A 16,801-nucleotide genomic window follows, 5' to 3' on the forward strand; every position below is an offset into this window, starting at 1 on the left:
AGAATGTTTGGCTACAGAAACGAGTGGGACAGTTACAAAAATGTGGAAGTTCCTATCACTGCCTCCTATAATACAGATCACTTGTAGTGACTGTAGGGACAGGAATGCTGGAATAGGAGGACATTGGCAATTTTAGGAGTCCTGACAAAACTCTGCTCCCATAATCTATTTTAGGGTTGATAAAGCCGGTGTATGTTTATAGCATCTTAGTTATAAATAAAAGGATCAGTGCCCATACAGGAAAGGAGGGGAAGCGAAGGGAGGGGAGGGGAGGGGAGGGGAGAGAAAGGCAGATTGTAATCTTGCTCTCATGCCATCACCTCCTTCACAAAATCTCAAGACGAAACTGCTCTATTCAAGGCCCATGGTGTTATTCATTTCCCAGGCCATTATCCTTGCATTTATAAAAAGTTCATCTTTCTTTCACAATTTACGATTTATTTATTTATTGTACTTTTATTTTTTATTGAGATAGAATTGACACATAACATATTAGTTTCAGGTGCACAACATGATGATTCGATATTTGTGTGTATTCTGAAATGATCACCACAGTAAGTCTAGTTAACATCCATCACCACACACAGTTACAATTTTTTTTCTTGTGATGAGAAATTTTAAGGTCTACTCTCTTAGCAACTTTCAAATATACAATATAGTATTATTAAGTATATAATCACCATGTTGTACCAATTTACAAATTATTTATATAGTGACATTTTAGTACTTGCATGTGCTTATTCATATTTTAACTTTCTAAGCATGTTACTGTATTGCTTAATTTCTCTTCCAGAACTAAGACTATAATCCATTATCTCCTGACCGATAGAATGCGCTATCATCAATATGCTAAGGTGATTTTGCAATGTTAAGGAAAACAGATACACAGGATACTCTGCTATCATGTACCATTGTGCAATCCTATTTAGAGGCACTTTGACAGAGGAATGGGTTGTTTTAGGACATCTATCTCCCTGAAAATGACTGTGACACCCCTATGACATTTGCTGTCTGCTTAGAGCTCATAGGCCCTCTCCGCTCTGCCCCCCTCCCTTTCCTTTATAACCAGGTTTCCTCTACTTTAAAATCTCAGTTTTACTTCTACCTCCTATCTCTTCAGGCCTCCTTCTCCCCCCTGCCAAACAGTAGATACTATTATTCCTTCCCCATCCCCAAAAGATATCTTCCTGGTCTAAGGCTTAATTTTGCCTCCTACTCTCTGACCAGTCTTTTCTTATCATTGCCAACACTTTATCTAACCTAGGGGACTTCCAGAGTGACCCCTCCGACACCACTGCCCATCCGGACCAGAGAAATCTTGCAGGTTCTCAGGATCCAGGAGAAGGGCCCTGGAAAAGGGTGGAGCGGAGGCAGTGTTGCTTAGTGGTGAGAGCGCCTGGGAGCAGGGGAGGGTGTGGACAGGTTTGTCTTTGACTTAATGCAGAATAAAGCCAGTCTTCATCCCAGCCAGTCTGCCTAGAAAGGTAGGCCACCCCAGCAGCCCTCTCAAGGTTGTGGGCAGGGTGCAGAGGTCAAACTTCCAGGGAAGGCCAAAAGGTGCTTTGAGAAAGGAGTGAGGACTAGGCCAGGAGGTTGGATACAGAAAAAGTTTGCACCCTCTCTCAGCCCTGGTTTCCGTGTGGCCCCAAACCTCCACTCGGGTCGCGTGCCCTGCTACTAGACCCCCTGACCTCGGCGCCCGGGCCCGGTCTCCCTGCCTCTGCCCGGGCCGGGCCTCAGACTCCATTCCTCCGCCCCCCGCTCACCTCCCGACTGCAGCAGCCGCCGCTGCTGGGCTGTGGCTCCAAGGGCGGGCTCCGGGCTCCTCCAACCTGGGGGCCGAGCCAGGGGCCCGGACAGGGACTCGCGCCAGGCCGGCCGGGTCCCCGGCGGTGCGGGAGGGGTGGGGAATCCCGGGGGATCCCGGGAGGGGAGGGGTCCCGGGCCGGGGGGCCGGGGGTGGGGTCGGGCACCGGAGCTTTCAGTTTGTTCCGCTGTTTGAAATTGGCGCCGGCGGAGCGTTGCGGTCACGTGACGGAGCGTCGCCAATCGGCGGCCGCCCTTGTCTCCGCGTTCCGGGCTCGAACATCGCGGCGGCGGAGTGGAGCTGAGGCCGGGAAGCCGCCGGGCGGGTAAGGCGGGCCGGCTACCGGCTCGTGGGGAGGGAGCGGCCGTGGGCGGCCCGGAGGGCTCAGGGGGGCTCCCGCGGCGGGGGGCGGGCGGGGACGGCCGGGGCCCTCGGCCTGCGCTCCCTCGCGTGTTCCCGGTCCCTACCTGATCCCGCCCCCGACGCCGCTCCTCCCGCCTCCCTCTGGCCTTTTCCAAAATCTCTGAGGCCTTTGGCTTCCCCGTCAGGGGACACCGTACTCATTCACCTAACGATCGGCTAGCTATCTCGACTAGTCGCCTAGCCTATCATCTCGTTTCAGCTTCCAACATCTTAAATTCCACACCATAAAGCTCTTTGACTAATGTAGTCAAGAAATTTTGTTGAGCACCTACTATGTGCCAGGACCTGCTAGGATACAGTGGCCGCGGAGATTCTTTTCTTACCCTGGGTACCTGTAATGGGAAGAGAGGACAGAACAGACGGTTTTGAAGAATCAAATAAGCAAAAGGAGAATTACAGCTGTGAAGGGATAAATTAGAGGTCACTGATAACTGAGTATCTACAATAAGATCTTACCTTAGGTAGGTCAGGAAAGGCTTTTCCAAACTGAAGCTTGTTGGGAGATCTGATGTCTTTGTGCAAAGAAAGGAGTGAAACCCTCAAAGCAAAAGGATTAAGGTGTGCAAGGAGGTTGTGGGAGGAAGATTGGTAGGTACAAAGGCTGAAGACCATCTGAGGTCTGAGCTAAGAGGCCTGAGTGGAGTGTGGTGTGAGATGAAGCTGGAGCCACAGGAAGTAGGACCTTAGCTATAACTAGGGGAATTTGGTCCTTATCCAGAAATCAAACATTTTAAGCAGAAGTGAGTCAAGATCAGATGACGCATTTTCAGTGCATTTTGGAGTGGATTAGGGTAGACCACTTAGGCTATTACAATACTCCGGATCAGAATTGTTGGAATTGAAGGGTGGTGGGGAGAGAAAGAGAGTGACAGGGGAGAAAGGGGCATTATTGAAGACCTACTTAAGAGATAAAATCGTCAGGGCTTGGTGCTGTTGGATGGGGAGACAGGAGGGAAATGTCAAGGTTTCTGGCTGCATCACTACATGAACGGTGGTACCATTCCCTGAGCAAGGGCCTTGGAAGGTAATCACCTGTGGAGCGGGTGCAGGGGAAATGATCACGAATTCAGTTTTAAACGTATTGGATTTTGAGGTGCATTTGAGTCCTCTGGTTGCTGTCAAGTAGGCAGCAGGTATATGGGTCCTGAGCGTGGAGAACTCTAGGCTGAATATATAAATACTTAAGTCACCTACTTTTAGGTGTGAACCGATTGCCTAAGAAAGGTGTAGAGTAAGGAATGCTCTGAGGCACAGCCAGAGGGCAAGGTGTTAGATAGTGAAGGGACTGATCTGTGATTGTCACATAAAGAGGATGGATACGGATCTATATAGGTTTGTATGTTTGGTTTCTGGAAAGTGAGAATATTTTCTTTGGTGTCTCCCGGCTTCCTTGGAAGTAGGAAGTAAGGTCATTTGTTAAGAGAGAAGGGAAATGCCACTTGGGTGGCTCAGTTAAGCACCCGACTCTTGATTTTGGCTCAGGTCATGATCTCATGGTTCCTGGGATTAAACCCCCTGATGGGGCCCTTGAGTGCAGAGCCTCCTTGAGGACTCTCTCTCTCCTCTCTCTCTGCCCCTACCCCCTCTCGTGCTCTCTCTCTCAAAATAAATAAGCATTTATTTATTTTTTTTAAAAGAGGATGGGAGTTCTGAAGTTTTAAGAAAGTGGAAACATCTTTTTTTTTTAATGTTTATTTTAATTTTTAACAGAGAAAGACAGAGCATGAGCAGGGGAGGGGCAGAGAGAGAGGGAGACACAGAATCCGAAGCAGGCTCCAGGGTCCAAGCTGTTAGCACAGAGCCTGACATGGGGCTCGAACTCACAGACCGCGAGATCATGACCTGAGCCAAAGTAGGATGCTCAACCGACTGAGCCACCTAAGTGCCCCTGAAAGTGGAAACATCTTAGGATAATCATTGCGGATAATGAGCTGATGAAGGAAACATAATAGGGTTGCTGTTGAGCACCGTAGTGTCCATTGCAGGCTGGCTAATGTCACCACTTTTGACTGGAGCCATTGCTATTGCTGTCAACTCTCCCCTGAACTCCCGTAGCAACTCTTTAGGTTGTCCTGCTGCCTTTCTCCATGCCTGCACTCCCCAACACACCTTTTCTCACAAACCACCTCACGTTATCTTTGAAAAATATAAATCATATTATGTCCCTTACCTGTCCAGGGCCTTGTGGTGGCTTCCTATCTAGGAATAATTCAATCTGGAGTCCTTAACCTTGCCTGTGAACCCATTCACATCTGTTACTGCTCTCCAGTTCAGCCATGCTGACCTTACTGTTTCTTGAACAAATCAGACATATTCTCACCTTGTGATTTTTGGATTTACTGTTCTCGAAGCCTGCAGTATTCTTCACTCTGCCTTTCTATTGATTGCTTATTCTCCTTTTTTCATTTCAGGTATTTGCTCAAATATCACCTTTTTTTTTTTTAAAGTTTATTTATTTTGAGAGAAACAGACAGTGCAAATACGGGAGGGACAGAGAGAGATGGGGAGAGAGAGAATCCTAAGCAGGTTCCGCACTGTCACCACAGAACCCGATGCAGGGCTTGAACTCACTAAGCTGTGAGGTCATGACCTGAGCTGAAACCAAGAGTTGGACGCTTAACTGACTGAGCCACCCAGGCACCTCTCAAATATCACCTTTTCAGTTACCTTCCCTGACAACCCTGTCTAAAGGAGCACTAAATAGGCTCAACCCCTTATCCTGTTTGACTTTTCTCCATAGTCACTTCCCAACTAGGATGTAAGCACCATGAGGGCGGGATTTCATTTTGTTCTCTGGCATATATTTCCAGCACCAGGAGCACTGTTGGTACTCAGTAAATATTTGTTGAGTGGCTGAATGAATGAACAAGTAGATGTGTGTATTACCTGTGTTCTCCCTAAAAATGTTTAGCTGCTGAGGTAGAGAGTTTGTCCTTCCTTTTTTCTTTCCCTATATTTCCACAGCCTAGTGACATAAATCAGAGCAGGTTACTTTTGATTGTTGGCTGTATGAATGCATCACGAATGGCCAGTCTGCCCTATTGCCAGACTTTCTAGGATGCCCGGCTGTTCCTCCCATTCACTGCTCTGTTGAATTCAAACATCTTTCCCACTCTTCCACTGATGAAGTTCTTATTAAAGTTGATCTGGTTACTAGAGTCCGTGGACACTTTTTTTAGACTTTTTATTACTCTGTGGGTCCTCTTGATCCTTGATCCTGCCTCTGTCTCTAGCCTCCCATCTCCACTGACATAGCCCAGATTCAGGCCTCATCGTTTCTCACTTAAGTAACATAGCAAAACCTCCTAAACTGGTCCCTGTATTTCCAGGGTACTTCTCTCCTTTCCCACAGTTGCCAGGATGATCTGTCTAAAAGACAACAACCAACTGTGACATTTATGAAACTGCTGAAAAAATTGAACATGTCTGGATATGTAATAATGTTAAAGAATACATATATGTAAGGTTTATTCATGGGAATGGTACAAAGACTGGGAATATCATATTTTCTTCAAAATAATACAGGTGTAGGGAGGTGGATAAAGGGTGTGGATGCATCCAGATTGGCTATGGGTTAATGGTTGTTGGAGGCTCATTATATTATTCATTCTGCCTTTGTGTGTGTTCAAAATTATCTGGAGTAAAAAGTTAAAGAAAAAAATCCAGGTGTGATCACATCCTTCTGCTTGAAAATCTTTGGTGATTCCTTAGGCTAATGTCCAAACTCCTATGGCACTCCTGGCTTTTCTTATCTGACCCTGACACCAGATCTAGCCTCTCAGTTCCTATATTCATCTTTTCATACCCTGTGTCTGGCTACATAGTCTGCAATACCCTGAATTCACAGTGCCCTTTCAAGTCTCTGGGCCTTTGTATGTGTTGCTCTGCAGCCCAGAGGGCCTTGCCCTCTCAGCTTTTTGGCTTTCTGTAGCCCTTTCATACTAGGTCAGATATCATCCTCTCTAGAAAGTCTAAAAGCCTCCTCTGGAATGAGTGGAAGCATTCTCCTCATTATTGTAATTGTCTCTCTCCCCCTGCTGGACTCTCAGCTCATTGAAGAAAGGGACAGTCTCACCTATGAGTTCCTGCAAGTACTTGGCACTTGATAAATGCTTGTAGAATCAATGGTTCTTCATCTTTAAATTCCCAGCACCCAGCATGGCACTCAACAATTGTTCATTGACTGAATGTTGTTGAATGTGAACTACCGTGTTTTTACTTGGTGTAGGAATAGGAAGCTGTGTCCCCCAAAGTATTGAGGTAGGAATGGTGGTTGATAGAACTGGCTGGCAGAGTATGAGGAAGAGCTGGGGATGGAATCATCGGAATTATTTTTTCCCAGCTTTTGTTTCTTCTCTGCAGGCATGGGTTGGAATCGGAGCCTGTACCCCGACCTGACTACAGCTAGCATGATGTGGTTATTAACCGCTCGTCATTCACCTATTGATGCCTCCCAGAAAAAAACGCCGCCAAGGGTTCCAGAAAGCCCAGCTGCTATTCCAACAACCACCACTGGAGGGCCCCAAACACCACTATGGATCTGCACAGCTTCCCATCACTCACACTAGACAGGTGGCCAGCAAGCCCATTGACCACAACACCATCACTTCCTGGGTAGGCCATGGGATTCTAACTTTGACTTTTGCTCATTTAGGCTTCTCAGGATGCTGACTCTTCTGCCCCTTGAACCAGGGCCTCCAAAGAATAAGATTTATGGGGCAGGGACAAGGAGGCAATGTACTCTTTTTGTCATCAGCCATCTTCTCTGGTATATATCTTTTCTAAGTTCAAGCTAGGGCTGGTTGGAATTGGAGTCTTTCCCCCCACATTCTTCTTAAACAGTTCACTATAAAAGTTTCATTAACCAGTAGCTGGGTGAAAAAGCCAGACAAATGGCAGGATGAGTAAACAATGAGATTATTCCCTGAGCTTCATGTGAGAGGTAAAATATTTAGCTAGGCACTATATTTACTGTTTCATAGAAAATGGCATGTCCTATTTTTTGTTTTTAAATATTTGTTTATTTTTGAGAGAGAGAGAGAGAGTATGAGTAGGGGAGGGGCAGAGAGAGAGGGGGACAGAGAATCTGAAGCCGGCACTGTGCTGACAGCAGTGAGCCTGATTGGGGCTCAGACTCACAAACTGTGAAATCCTGTCCTGACCCAAAGTTGGATGCTCAACCGACTGAGCCACCCAGGTGCACCATGGCATGTTGTGTTTTGACAGTTTCGAAGCGCTGGGAAGAGAACAGAACTACTATATTTCAGAGAGGTGGTATAGCCAAGGGCCAGACAAAAGCAAAAATCTCCATGTAAGAGTGCTTGATTAATAAAACTTGTTCAGGATTGCTAGGAAGAACCATAATACTTGCTTCGGAATTGTAGAAGAAACTGAAATGCTAGAATCCTGTGGATGAGAAGAGGAGTGAGCATTTATTGAGAACTCATCACGTGCCAGGTCTTAGGCCAGTTGCTGTCCATATGTGATCTACTCCCGATTCTTGAATCCATCCATTCACTTTCCTGGGGGCCTTCTTGGTGCCAGGCACTCTGCTGGGTGCTGGGGATCAAAGGCGAAGAACACTGCCCGTCTCTGCCCTCAAGGTTTAAAGATAATTAAGCAAATTGCAGCCATGTGGTGTGATAACGTGAAGGTGGCATTGTCCCCTTTCTTACACATGAGGAAATGGAAAACCAGATTGAGTAACTTGCCCACAGCTCCTATCCCTTTCTCTTAATGTCCCATTAGACAGATGTTTTGTTTTGTGTCCATTACTATAATGGGCCCCCATTTAGATTCTGGTCTTTGGATGTAGTTTCCTCCTTCAGGTTCATACCTGGTACCTAGCCCTCCTCACTTCTTTTTGGTTTTTGTTTTTGATTCTTACTTAGGTTTCACCTCAGTTTGATACAACAGGAGAAAGCTGGTTCCCAATGAACCAGAAACACCATCGCCGAAACCAGGCAAGACTTTCAAGTCGAAAATCCATCACCTCCAAGTTTCCACATCTAACATTTGAGAGCCCCCCATCTTCCAGTTCAGCCACACTTGGGATCCCCTTAACCAGGGAGTGCGCCAATCAGTCAGAAAAGTGCATTTCTGGAAGGCCCTTAGTTCCAGTGCTCAGTCCTCAAAGCTGTGGGGAGCTGTCCACACATACACTTCAAAACTTACCTTACGTGTTCATTCCACCTGATATTCAGACCCCAGAGTCTTCGTTTGTGAAGGAGGGGCCCATTCCCCCAGATCAGAGGGAAGATAGCCTTCCAAGTGGCTCCTTTCACACCAGTACTCCCAAGACCCCAGGGCCTGGGCCTGTTCTAGTTAAAGACACTCCTGAGGAGAAGTATGGGATCAAGGTCACATGGAGAAGACGACGCCACTTGTTTACTTACCTCAGGGAGAGAGGGAAGCTGAATAAAAACCAATTCCTTGTGAAAAGTTCACTGGATTTCTCAGACAGCAGCAATCTCAAGAAATTTTCATAGAGTTGCTAAATTACTTTTCTGGCTCACAGAAGTGTATGTCAGAAGAATAAAATGCAAATACTGCCAGTAACATCAACAGAAAAAAGATAGTTTAACTAGAGACTTGGAGTCATAAGGGAATTTGATTCCCAGCTTTGCTTTTTAAAATGTCTTTTCCTAAAAAGTTTTTAGTGTCATAAACAGTTCACTTCAAATTTTTCTTCTATTAACTGTTTAAAATTTTAAAGTATCTTATAGTAACTGTTTAAAATGTTTGTAAATAAATGGTTGCAGAAAGGTTTTAGAGAACCCTGCTCCTGATTACTGATCGTGCAGCAATACTGCCTTCTCCACAAAAGGTCTTCATTGTTTTTTTAAGCCACTAATTAATCCTCTAATCACCCCATTCAACCTAATTCATTCCACATTTTTGAGTACCAACTCTTGTGTCAGGCTCAGCGGCAGCTTCCTTTGTGGCATGGTGGATGGAAAAATCAAAGCAACCTTTTTAGAGCTGAGCAACCTTTTTAGACCTCTGCAACCTTGCTCATCTGCTAAAAAGTCAGGATGAGGAAAGGTGCCAAGCCCTGTGTTAGTGAATACAGTGGGATCAGGGGCAAAAAAAGGGGACAGAGATGTTACTTAAGCTTGCTGTGTTTTGGTTATATTTCCATTCAAACAAATCTGAAAATACCACACAGGGTGGGAAAATGATTTCTTGTAATGATTGTTTAAAATATGTAATTAAATATGGAAACTTTTCAGAGAAGACTGCTTACCATAACTAATGCGAAACTACCCAGTCAAAAACTGCCTCCATTGCCCTTTCCCCAACACAGATAGCGTCTCCTTCAACTGCAGCCATTCAGCTTTAAGAACCTACTCTGTTCAGCCCGAGCTAAACAAGCAGGGATTATTTCGTTTTATTTTATAGATGGGGATCTGAAGCCCAGATAATGAACTGTGTTTAGGGTCACACAGTGAGTGGAGGCTGACACATCAAGGCTATGCTCTGCTCTCCCGGCTTGTGCCAAGTCCTGTGCCTCTTAAGCGAACCCGATGTGGAAACAGCTGACCTCGCAATGCTATAAAATGCGATAACTTTTGCCAGGATATTTTGTAGAGGCTATAATGATATGTATAAGTTGGTGGTGAGAAGGAGGTGACGGTTGGCGACAACGTTTATTGGAAACGAGAGTACATATTTAGATAGTGGATCTCACGGGATGTGAATGTTTGAAGATCGTTCATAGGCTGTAGAGAAAGATAAATGGGAAAGGTTCCTAGAGTCTGTAGAGTCGGTCTAGCAATGCTCTAAAAGTTTGGGCTGGAGGAAGGGGGGCTGAAGTTTTGTTCAATTGGAGTGAGAGACCAGGTAACTATGAAAGATGCATTTACCCGGGAATGACTGCCGTAGTGGGTACAAGTGTTCCCGGAAGGCTCTGGTGTCAGGGAGGGGCCGGACTGTGACGGAGTCGGCGGAGATCTATGAGTCCTAACATTACATAGACCTCTGGAAGCGCTCTGGGTGGTCTTTGGGTAGACACTGCTGGGATGTGGGGAAGCCGCTCCGTGGGTGGCGGTTAGGGGGATGGGCCGCGCCTCCGACGAAGTGACTTCGCAGCTGGAAGCCAACACTGCTGAAGCGAACACATCCCTCCGCCCTCGGCCCCTTCCCGGTGCCGCGGTCCATGGACCCAGCCCTACTGGCGCGTCACCAGAGCTCCCGCGCAGGCGTCTTTAACTCCTAGCGCCTCCGCCCCTTAGAAACCCTCCCGCATCTTGGGGCGGCAGCAATAGCCAATGAGAGAAGAGCGGTGGACACGAGGGCCAATAGGCGGTGGCGACAGTGCAGAGTGTGGTTGCCAGGGGGCGGGGCCCGGATGCCTGCCAGGCTTGCCACCCTAGCAGCAGAGTCGGGGATTGTGGACGTGGTCGCCACTTCCTGAGCTGCGGGGATGGAGGCGTCGCGCTGCCGACTCGGACCCCGCGGGGACAGGTCCGAGAGGGGTGGTGGCTGGTTTCGTCTCGAGCGGGGCGGAAGAATGGAGTGAGACTGTGGCGCTCCTCTCTGGGAGCTCTGAAGAGAGAAGGCGGTGGTCTTGGGTTGGGGAGGTAGGGACAGATTTGGCGGCAGGAGGCGAATCCCCTATCCCCTACTCGACGGTGGAGGATCCCCTTTTTATTGGTGGACGGTAGGAGGCAGCGGTTCTGCAGCCGGTACTGAGAGCAAAGACTTTGTGTTCTGGTCCCTGCTTGGGAAACTCTTGGAGTTTTGGTTACGAGCTCGCCTTGCTCTCTGTGGGCCTCGCTTACTCAAAATGTTCGGTATTATTGCTTCTCACGCACTGCCGAGCAGTGTCATCATAATTGAAATGGATGAAGTCTTTTCTCGGGGTGTCGCAGGGGAAGGCTGTGGGTGATATTTAATCATTTGCTCTAATGCCATTGTTTTTGGCAGGCGGTGCTGAATTCTAGAACAGAGTCCGAGAACTGAAAGTGCAAAACTGTTCTTTAGCTTCTATCTATCTGCTTTACAGTAATTCTTATTTAGGATTGTTCGTCTTATTTGTCATCTACCATACCCCTTGTTTGTGCTTCTTTTTCTCTGCGGTGCCCTTTTTTCCTGCCTCCGCCAGAGGGAGAGCCTGGGAAATACAACAATCTGAAATCTCAGTCTGTCAATTTCTTGTTAGCTAGGTTAATGAAAAGTTAACAGGGAGCGGCATGAAATCATTGGCTTCAAACTTTGGTATTGTCTGAGGATTGAAATCATACACGCCAACTGTATTCCCTGCTTTTTATTCCATTACCAAAGCAAATAAAGATGTAGCGTGTAATGATTTAGTCTGATGTTTAGATTAGTAGATATTTAAGCAATTCTAAATCATTTAAAAAGTCACGAAGGAGGCGTTGGGGATAGAGAACGCCCATTTTCCTGTTTTATCTTTTTATTTACGTGATAGCTGCTCTCTGAGAAATTTCTTTGCTACGCTTTCTTTTTTTCAAGATGAGAGAAAAATAACCCACGTTTTCCGACATAAATATGGAAGTGCTAGGAGGAGGTAGAGCTAAAAATCAGCGTCTTCGTCGAATTCAGATGGTATTTGTTCACTTGTGGGCATTCAATAAATTAATTAAATGAATTTACGGAAGTAAATTTCATGGGTACCAGATGTTGATATATGACTCATGATTTTGGGGGGGGGAAAGGAATTGACTTAGAAACCGAGACCATGAGGCAAAATGGTTTTTAATTTATTGGACCTGAAGTTTAAAGGGATAATTTTAAAGTTTCCCTCCTTTTTCTTCCCAAAGAAAACAGCTCTTTAATTTAAAAGCAGACATCAAAGGAGAGTGAGTCACCAAATGTGTCTCCTGCCCTAGGTAATTTTAAGTGCAGTTTCTATCACTACTTAACTCAGTTGTTGATGAGAGGGAGTGGAACATCTCTTCTATTTTGGCTTCAGGTTGTGTGTTTAATGGTTTCAATGAGTTTTTGGTATTAATACATTTCAGTGTGAAGTATAACATCTAACTTTTAAGTTTCCTGTGTTTTTTTTTTTTCTTTGAATTATGTGACTGTTTTCCCATGAAACAGATTTCTTTTTTTTTTTTTCTAATTTTTTTTAATGTTCATTTATTTTTGAAAAGAGAGAGAGACACACAGTGTGAGCAGGGGAGGAGCAGAGAGACAGGGAGACACAGAATCTGAAGCACGCTCCAGGCTGCAAGCTGTTAGCACAGAGCCCAATGCAGGGCTGGAACCCACGAGCTGTGAGATCATGACCTGAGCTGAAGTTGGATGCCCAACTAACCAAGCCACCCAGGCCCCCCCCCTCTTTTATTTTTAAAATTTTTTAAAGATTTCTTTTCAACAAAATGGAAAAATTACTAACCCCAAATATTTCCTATTTCTGAAATATTTAGTGAAAATTGGAGATGGAATTTGAAACAAAACTCAGGACCTTTGGTGAAGCTAGGCATTTTATAGTCTAGATTCCTTGGAGATGCTTGTGGTTGGTTGGTGCTAGAACTTGAGCTCTTTCTGGCCTTTTATTCCTGATAGATAATTGAAGGTATGGCGAGAGATTTCTTGGTGTGATGTGACCTTGCTGCCCTGTTGATTTAGAAAGTCATCTGTGGTTTATCCACACGCCATGCTTTCTCTTTAGAAATATGAACAGTAGTAGCTGGAGGTTATGTATCATCCAGGCTTGGTATCCTCTCTCATGTTCTTTCTTTTTTAAATGTTTCATCAGATCAACTACTTGTTGACAAAGAGACTTACTCAGGGCTTAAAGATACTCAGATTATCTAATACAGGGCTGCAGTATGTTTGGTAAATATTAAAAGCTCCCAATATCAATCATGAATGTATTTTTCCAAATGTGAAAGCTAAATACAGACTTAGAAAGGAGAGAATAATCCCTGCAGTAAATTCTCTTTTTTCTAAGATCCTTCTGTTCCAAGCAGACAATTCAGACAGTTTTTGGAATAGTTTTTATTTCTGATTTCTCTTATTTTTTCCTATGGAAACTCTGCTGTTTTCCCTGCATTTGTGCCTGTTGAAAGAAAATGGTAACGTTTCTGCTTACTAAGGGGAACAGTATGCTTGAAATTACTCAGAGGAGGAGTTGAAGTTGCTTGCTTGAGGATTTTAGGACTAGAAGGGGACTTGATAATTCCCCTAGATCTCCTGTTTGAGAATAGTGGAATTATTATGGCTTCTTTAAAACTAGAATTTCTTGCAGTCTGCTTTTGCTTTATTTTCTCTGAATCAATTCACTAGAAATAAGCTCTTTGTTCTACTGAATCTGTTCTGCCTCATCAGACATCCTTACTGTTAGTAATAATGAAAGCTGCAAAATTTTCCTGGCCTGGTTACAACTTAAATCCACTTATGCTTGAGAAAAGACGCCCTATCCACATGCCGATTGATGTGCTGTCTTTATTCACTTACTTTAATACCTGGTATGAGGCTTGATAATGAAGATCGCCATGTCTGTCTCTGCCTTAGAACTTCTGTGAAAACACGAATGATGAGCATTGTGTCATATGCGTCACCAGAACCCCCTGGAAGACCACAGTTCTGAAGAGGGTTAGAGTAATGCTTTTATTTTTTATAAGATGGCATTTGCTGTTTGACCGCATGGTATTGTGGGAGGCACTGGAAACTTCCTCGGTGTTCCTGAGTTCTAATCCCAGCCTTTTCCCTCTCTAGCAGTGTGATGTTGAGCCGCACATCTCCTTCTTTGGCTTCAGTTTTCTCCTCTGGAAAATGAGGGCTTCCTTGGATGCCCTAAGTGATTTATAACGAATTAATAAATAGCAAATATATATATATTTAACAGCACATGGCTGAAATTTCAAAAGGTACAAAATGATTTTCAGTGAAAAATGTGTCTTTTCTTATTGTCTTCATGTCACCTAGTTCATTGATGGGCGTCTTATGGGACCTTTCAAAGATATTATATTAAAAAATCTTCAAATATTCTTTCCCCACTGCTAATACTGGATGATTTTGAGTTTTAGGGTAAAATATAATTAACTAAACTCAGATTTCTACTTTCATCATGGGCAAGATGTATTTTTAGAATATGAACTATAGCAGGGCACCTGGGTGGCTCAGTCGGTTAAGCATCTGATTCTTGATTTCAGCTCAGGTCATGATCTCACAGTTTGTGGGATTGAGCCCCGAGTTGGTGGAGCCTGCTTGGAATTCTCTCTCCCTCTCTCTCTGCCCCTCCCCTGCTTGCACACACTCTCTCTCTCTCTCTCTCTCAAAATAAATAAATGAAAGCACTAAAATAAAATTTTAAAAAATGACCACATTAAAAAAAAAAAGAATATGAACTATATAGTTACTGCAAGTTTTAATTTTTTTCCTGTAGTAATTAAAGTATGGAAAATAGAACTGTAAGAAGAAAACAAAGATTATTTTTCAGTCTTCAGGAAGAATAAATCATTGCTATTCAGCTTTTCAGGAAGAAACTTCAATAAATCTGCAGTTTGCCTTTGATTTTAGGTTTTAGAATGAAACAAATTTAATAGAGGATTGACCTGTTTCCTTATTCTAACGGTTTAATTTTGTTACAGCAATGCCATATGAGCCAGAGACAAAGTAGAAAAGAGTGTTTTGGCTGAGTAAAGTTCTTAAGCTGTGCATTAAGGGAAGATCTGTCAAGATAAAATTATCAGTAATAAGGGCTTACATTTGGGTAGCTTTTGCAGCCTTCATAGTGTTTCACTCATTTGATCTCTTTTGAGCTTCATAGCCCTGAAGAAAGCAGGGCTGTCGTTGTTATCTTCATTTTATAGATGGGGAAGTTTAGGCTCAGAAAGGATGTGATGTACCTAAGGTCACATGACCAGTAAGTGATGTAGTCAAAGGTAAAATTCAGAAGTAAAATCCAGGCTTTTGATTTCTTCTTTTTTTTTAATATTTTAATTTATGTTTGAGAGAGATCAAGCATGGGAGGGACACAGAGAGAGGGGGAGAAAGGATCAGAAGCAGGCTCTGTGCTGACAGCAGCAAGCCTGATGCAGGGTTGGAACCCATGAACTGTGAGGTCATGACTTGAGCTGAAGTCAGCCACTCAATCTGAGCCACCCAGGTGCCCCTGAGGGAAGTCTCCTCTTCCCTCCCCACCCTCCATCCCCCACCACTTTTCAAAATATCTATTCCAAATATTCTGGATGCCATTTTTACATATAAATGATAACAACAGATACTGATTACATTCTGATTATTTTTAGGATGAACAGTTGAAATCAGATGTTTTAGTGAAGTACAAATGAGTATTAATTTCATCCATTGTAAAGGGAATAGAAATACTTCTTTGGTATTGTTAGACACACACACACACACACACACACACACACACACACGAATGCACTTTCATCTCTACCCAAGAAATAGAAGGGAAATAAGTAACATTCCTGAAGAGAGAAATGTAGCCCCCGAGGAAAGGAGAATCAGGCAAAAGGTAGAATGAACTTAGATTCTGAGTAACATGCCTTTTTAAATCTAGAAAGAAGAAATGAAGTTTTTTGACTTCTGAATCAAATTATGCACTTAAAATAACCTTTCTGATTGGTTCACTCGAAAGAATGTTGTTGCTTTTGTTCTGTGGAACATGCAAACGGAGAGGGTTCATTCTGAAGTAATTTTCCTTGCTGCATTATTTGGGGACAAACTGATGATTTAATCAGCTGCCAACTTTTCCTTCTCGTTGCCTCTATCCCCAAACAATTCCCCCTTCTTTCTAAAGGAAAGAAATGGGCCCCACTAAATGGGCCTCTTAGGAAATGGATTTTCATTCCCTAGGTTCAATTAAGTTAGTTCCAGATTGTGGCAGTCATTCAAGTAGAAGACAGCTGAGACTAGAATACTAACATTCGTCCTCAGAGGAGGAAGGATAGCTTTCAAAGGAGTCTTTTCTAGCAGTTCTAATTTGACCTTTACATACCTTTCTCCGGAAGCAATGTTTTGTTAGAGCCAGAGGTATTCTTGGTGTCTCAGTACATGTGAAAATATGGTCTTCCAATATTAACATTTGGGATTTGGACAAGGCGAATCTATTTGTCAGTTGACTTAGAGAAAATTACTTTATTGATAGCTCTTGCCCCAACTACCTGTCACCATAATCAGTTCAGACCATGAAATCTGATGACTCTTTTTCACTTGTATATACTATAATCCATTCCTCCCATGGGTTTCTTCAGCATGCATACACTGGGTTGGAAATTCTGCTACCTAACAATTCAAATGAACTGGCATTTTGACTGAAAAGATTATTGGCAGACTTATTGAAATACCATGGTAGTTAAATTCCAGACTCTGCTGACCGTTTGAGTGTGTGTGGTCGGGGTGTGGGTTAGCATGCTGAGTTGTTCCACTTTTTGACCGTTTTGAATAATACTGCTATGAACATTAGTGTCCAAGTCTTTGTGTGGACATATATTTTTATTTCTTCTGCATATATACCTAAGTCAAGTTATTGGGTTATATGGTAACTCTATGTTCTATAACTTGAGGGGCTATCAGACTTGTTTTCCCAAAAGGCTGCAACATTTTACATTCCCACCAGCAGTGTGTTAG

At 44.0% G+C, this 16,801-nt stretch overlaps 3 protein-coding genes and 1 long non-coding RNA gene across 12 annotated transcripts in view; 2 read left to right on the plus strand and 2 right to left on the minus strand.

The window, feature by feature from the left end:
- FOXM1 (forkhead box M1) overlaps window positions 1-2,883 on the minus strand; it is a 12,950-nt gene extending 10,067 nt beyond the window's left edge. For 2 of the 6 annotated variants that reach the window (XM_027074046.2, XM_027074042.2), the window contains exon 1: window positions 1,767-1,915. The gene's annotated coding sequence lies outside the window, so the exon portion shown is untranslated. Of the gene's footprint in view, window positions 1-1,766; window positions 1,922-2,502; window positions 2,563-2,686 lie in introns of those variants that run through there. The other 4 variants (XM_027074043.2, XM_053225714.1, XM_027074045.2 and 1 more) reach the window with 4 other exon arrangements.
- Window positions 1,992-9,466, plus strand: RHNO1 (RAD9-HUS1-RAD1 interacting nuclear orphan 1). 3 transcript variants are annotated; one of them, XM_027074051.2, is made up of 3 exons: window positions 1,992-2,132; window positions 6,593-6,844; window positions 8,122-9,466. In XM_027074051.2, the coding sequence occupies exons 2-3, from the start codon at window positions 6,677-6,679 to the stop codon at window positions 8,716-8,718; spliced, it is 765 nt and encodes a 254-aa protein (XP_026929852.1). In that variant the 5' UTR covers window positions 1,992-2,132; window positions 6,593-6,676; the 3' UTR covers window positions 8,719-9,466. The 3 variants fall into 3 exon arrangements, with proteins under 3 accessions (XP_026929852.1, XP_053081693.1, XP_026929853.1); XM_053225718.1 differs by having other exon boundaries at window positions 2,056-2,132; window positions 6,573-6,844; XM_027074052.2 differs by lacking the exon at window positions 1,992-2,132 and adding an exon at window positions 2,229-2,691.
- A 394-nt stretch (window positions 9,467-9,860) lies between these two features.
- LOC113603678 (uncharacterized) lies at window positions 9,861-10,443 on the minus strand. Its single transcript, XR_003425364.2, has 2 exons — window positions 10,096-10,443; window positions 9,861-9,951 (listed from the first exon to the last, which is right to left on the minus strand). It is a non-coding gene; the product is annotated as an uncharacterized LOC113603678 (long non-coding RNA).
- A 76-nt stretch (window positions 10,444-10,519) lies between these two features.
- TULP3 (TUB like protein 3) overlaps window positions 10,520-16,801 on the plus strand; it is a 66,787-nt gene continuing 60,505 nt past the window's right edge. The window contains exon 1 of one of the 2 annotated variants that reach the window (XM_015061443.3): window positions 10,520-10,696. In XM_015061443.3, the coding sequence (XP_014916929.1) occupies window positions 10,656-10,696 (41 nt within the window). In that variant the 5' untranslated portion in view covers window positions 10,520-10,655. The remainder of the gene's footprint in view (window positions 10,697-16,801) is intronic. The other variant, XM_015061444.3, reaches the window with a different exon arrangement.

Source organism: Acinonyx jubatus, chromosome B4 (genome assembly GCF_027475565.1).
Source record: "Acinonyx jubatus isolate Ajub_Pintada_27869175 chromosome B4, VMU_Ajub_asm_v1.0, whole genome shotgun sequence".
Classification (NCBI taxonomy): Eukaryota; Metazoa; Chordata; class Mammalia; order Carnivora; family Felidae; genus Acinonyx; species Acinonyx jubatus.

What these genes read in the sequence shown, in the direction of transcription:
- RHNO1 (XM_027074051.2), top strand. Translation starts at nt 6,677, where the DNA reads ATGCCTCCCAGAAAAAAACGCCGCCAAGGGTTCCAGAAAGCCCAGCTG. An exon ending in ACAACACCATCACTTCCTGG is followed by an intron (nt 6,845 to 8,121) that starts GTAGGCCATGGG and finishes ATTCTTACTTAG; the next exon opens with GTTTCACCTCAGTTTGATAC.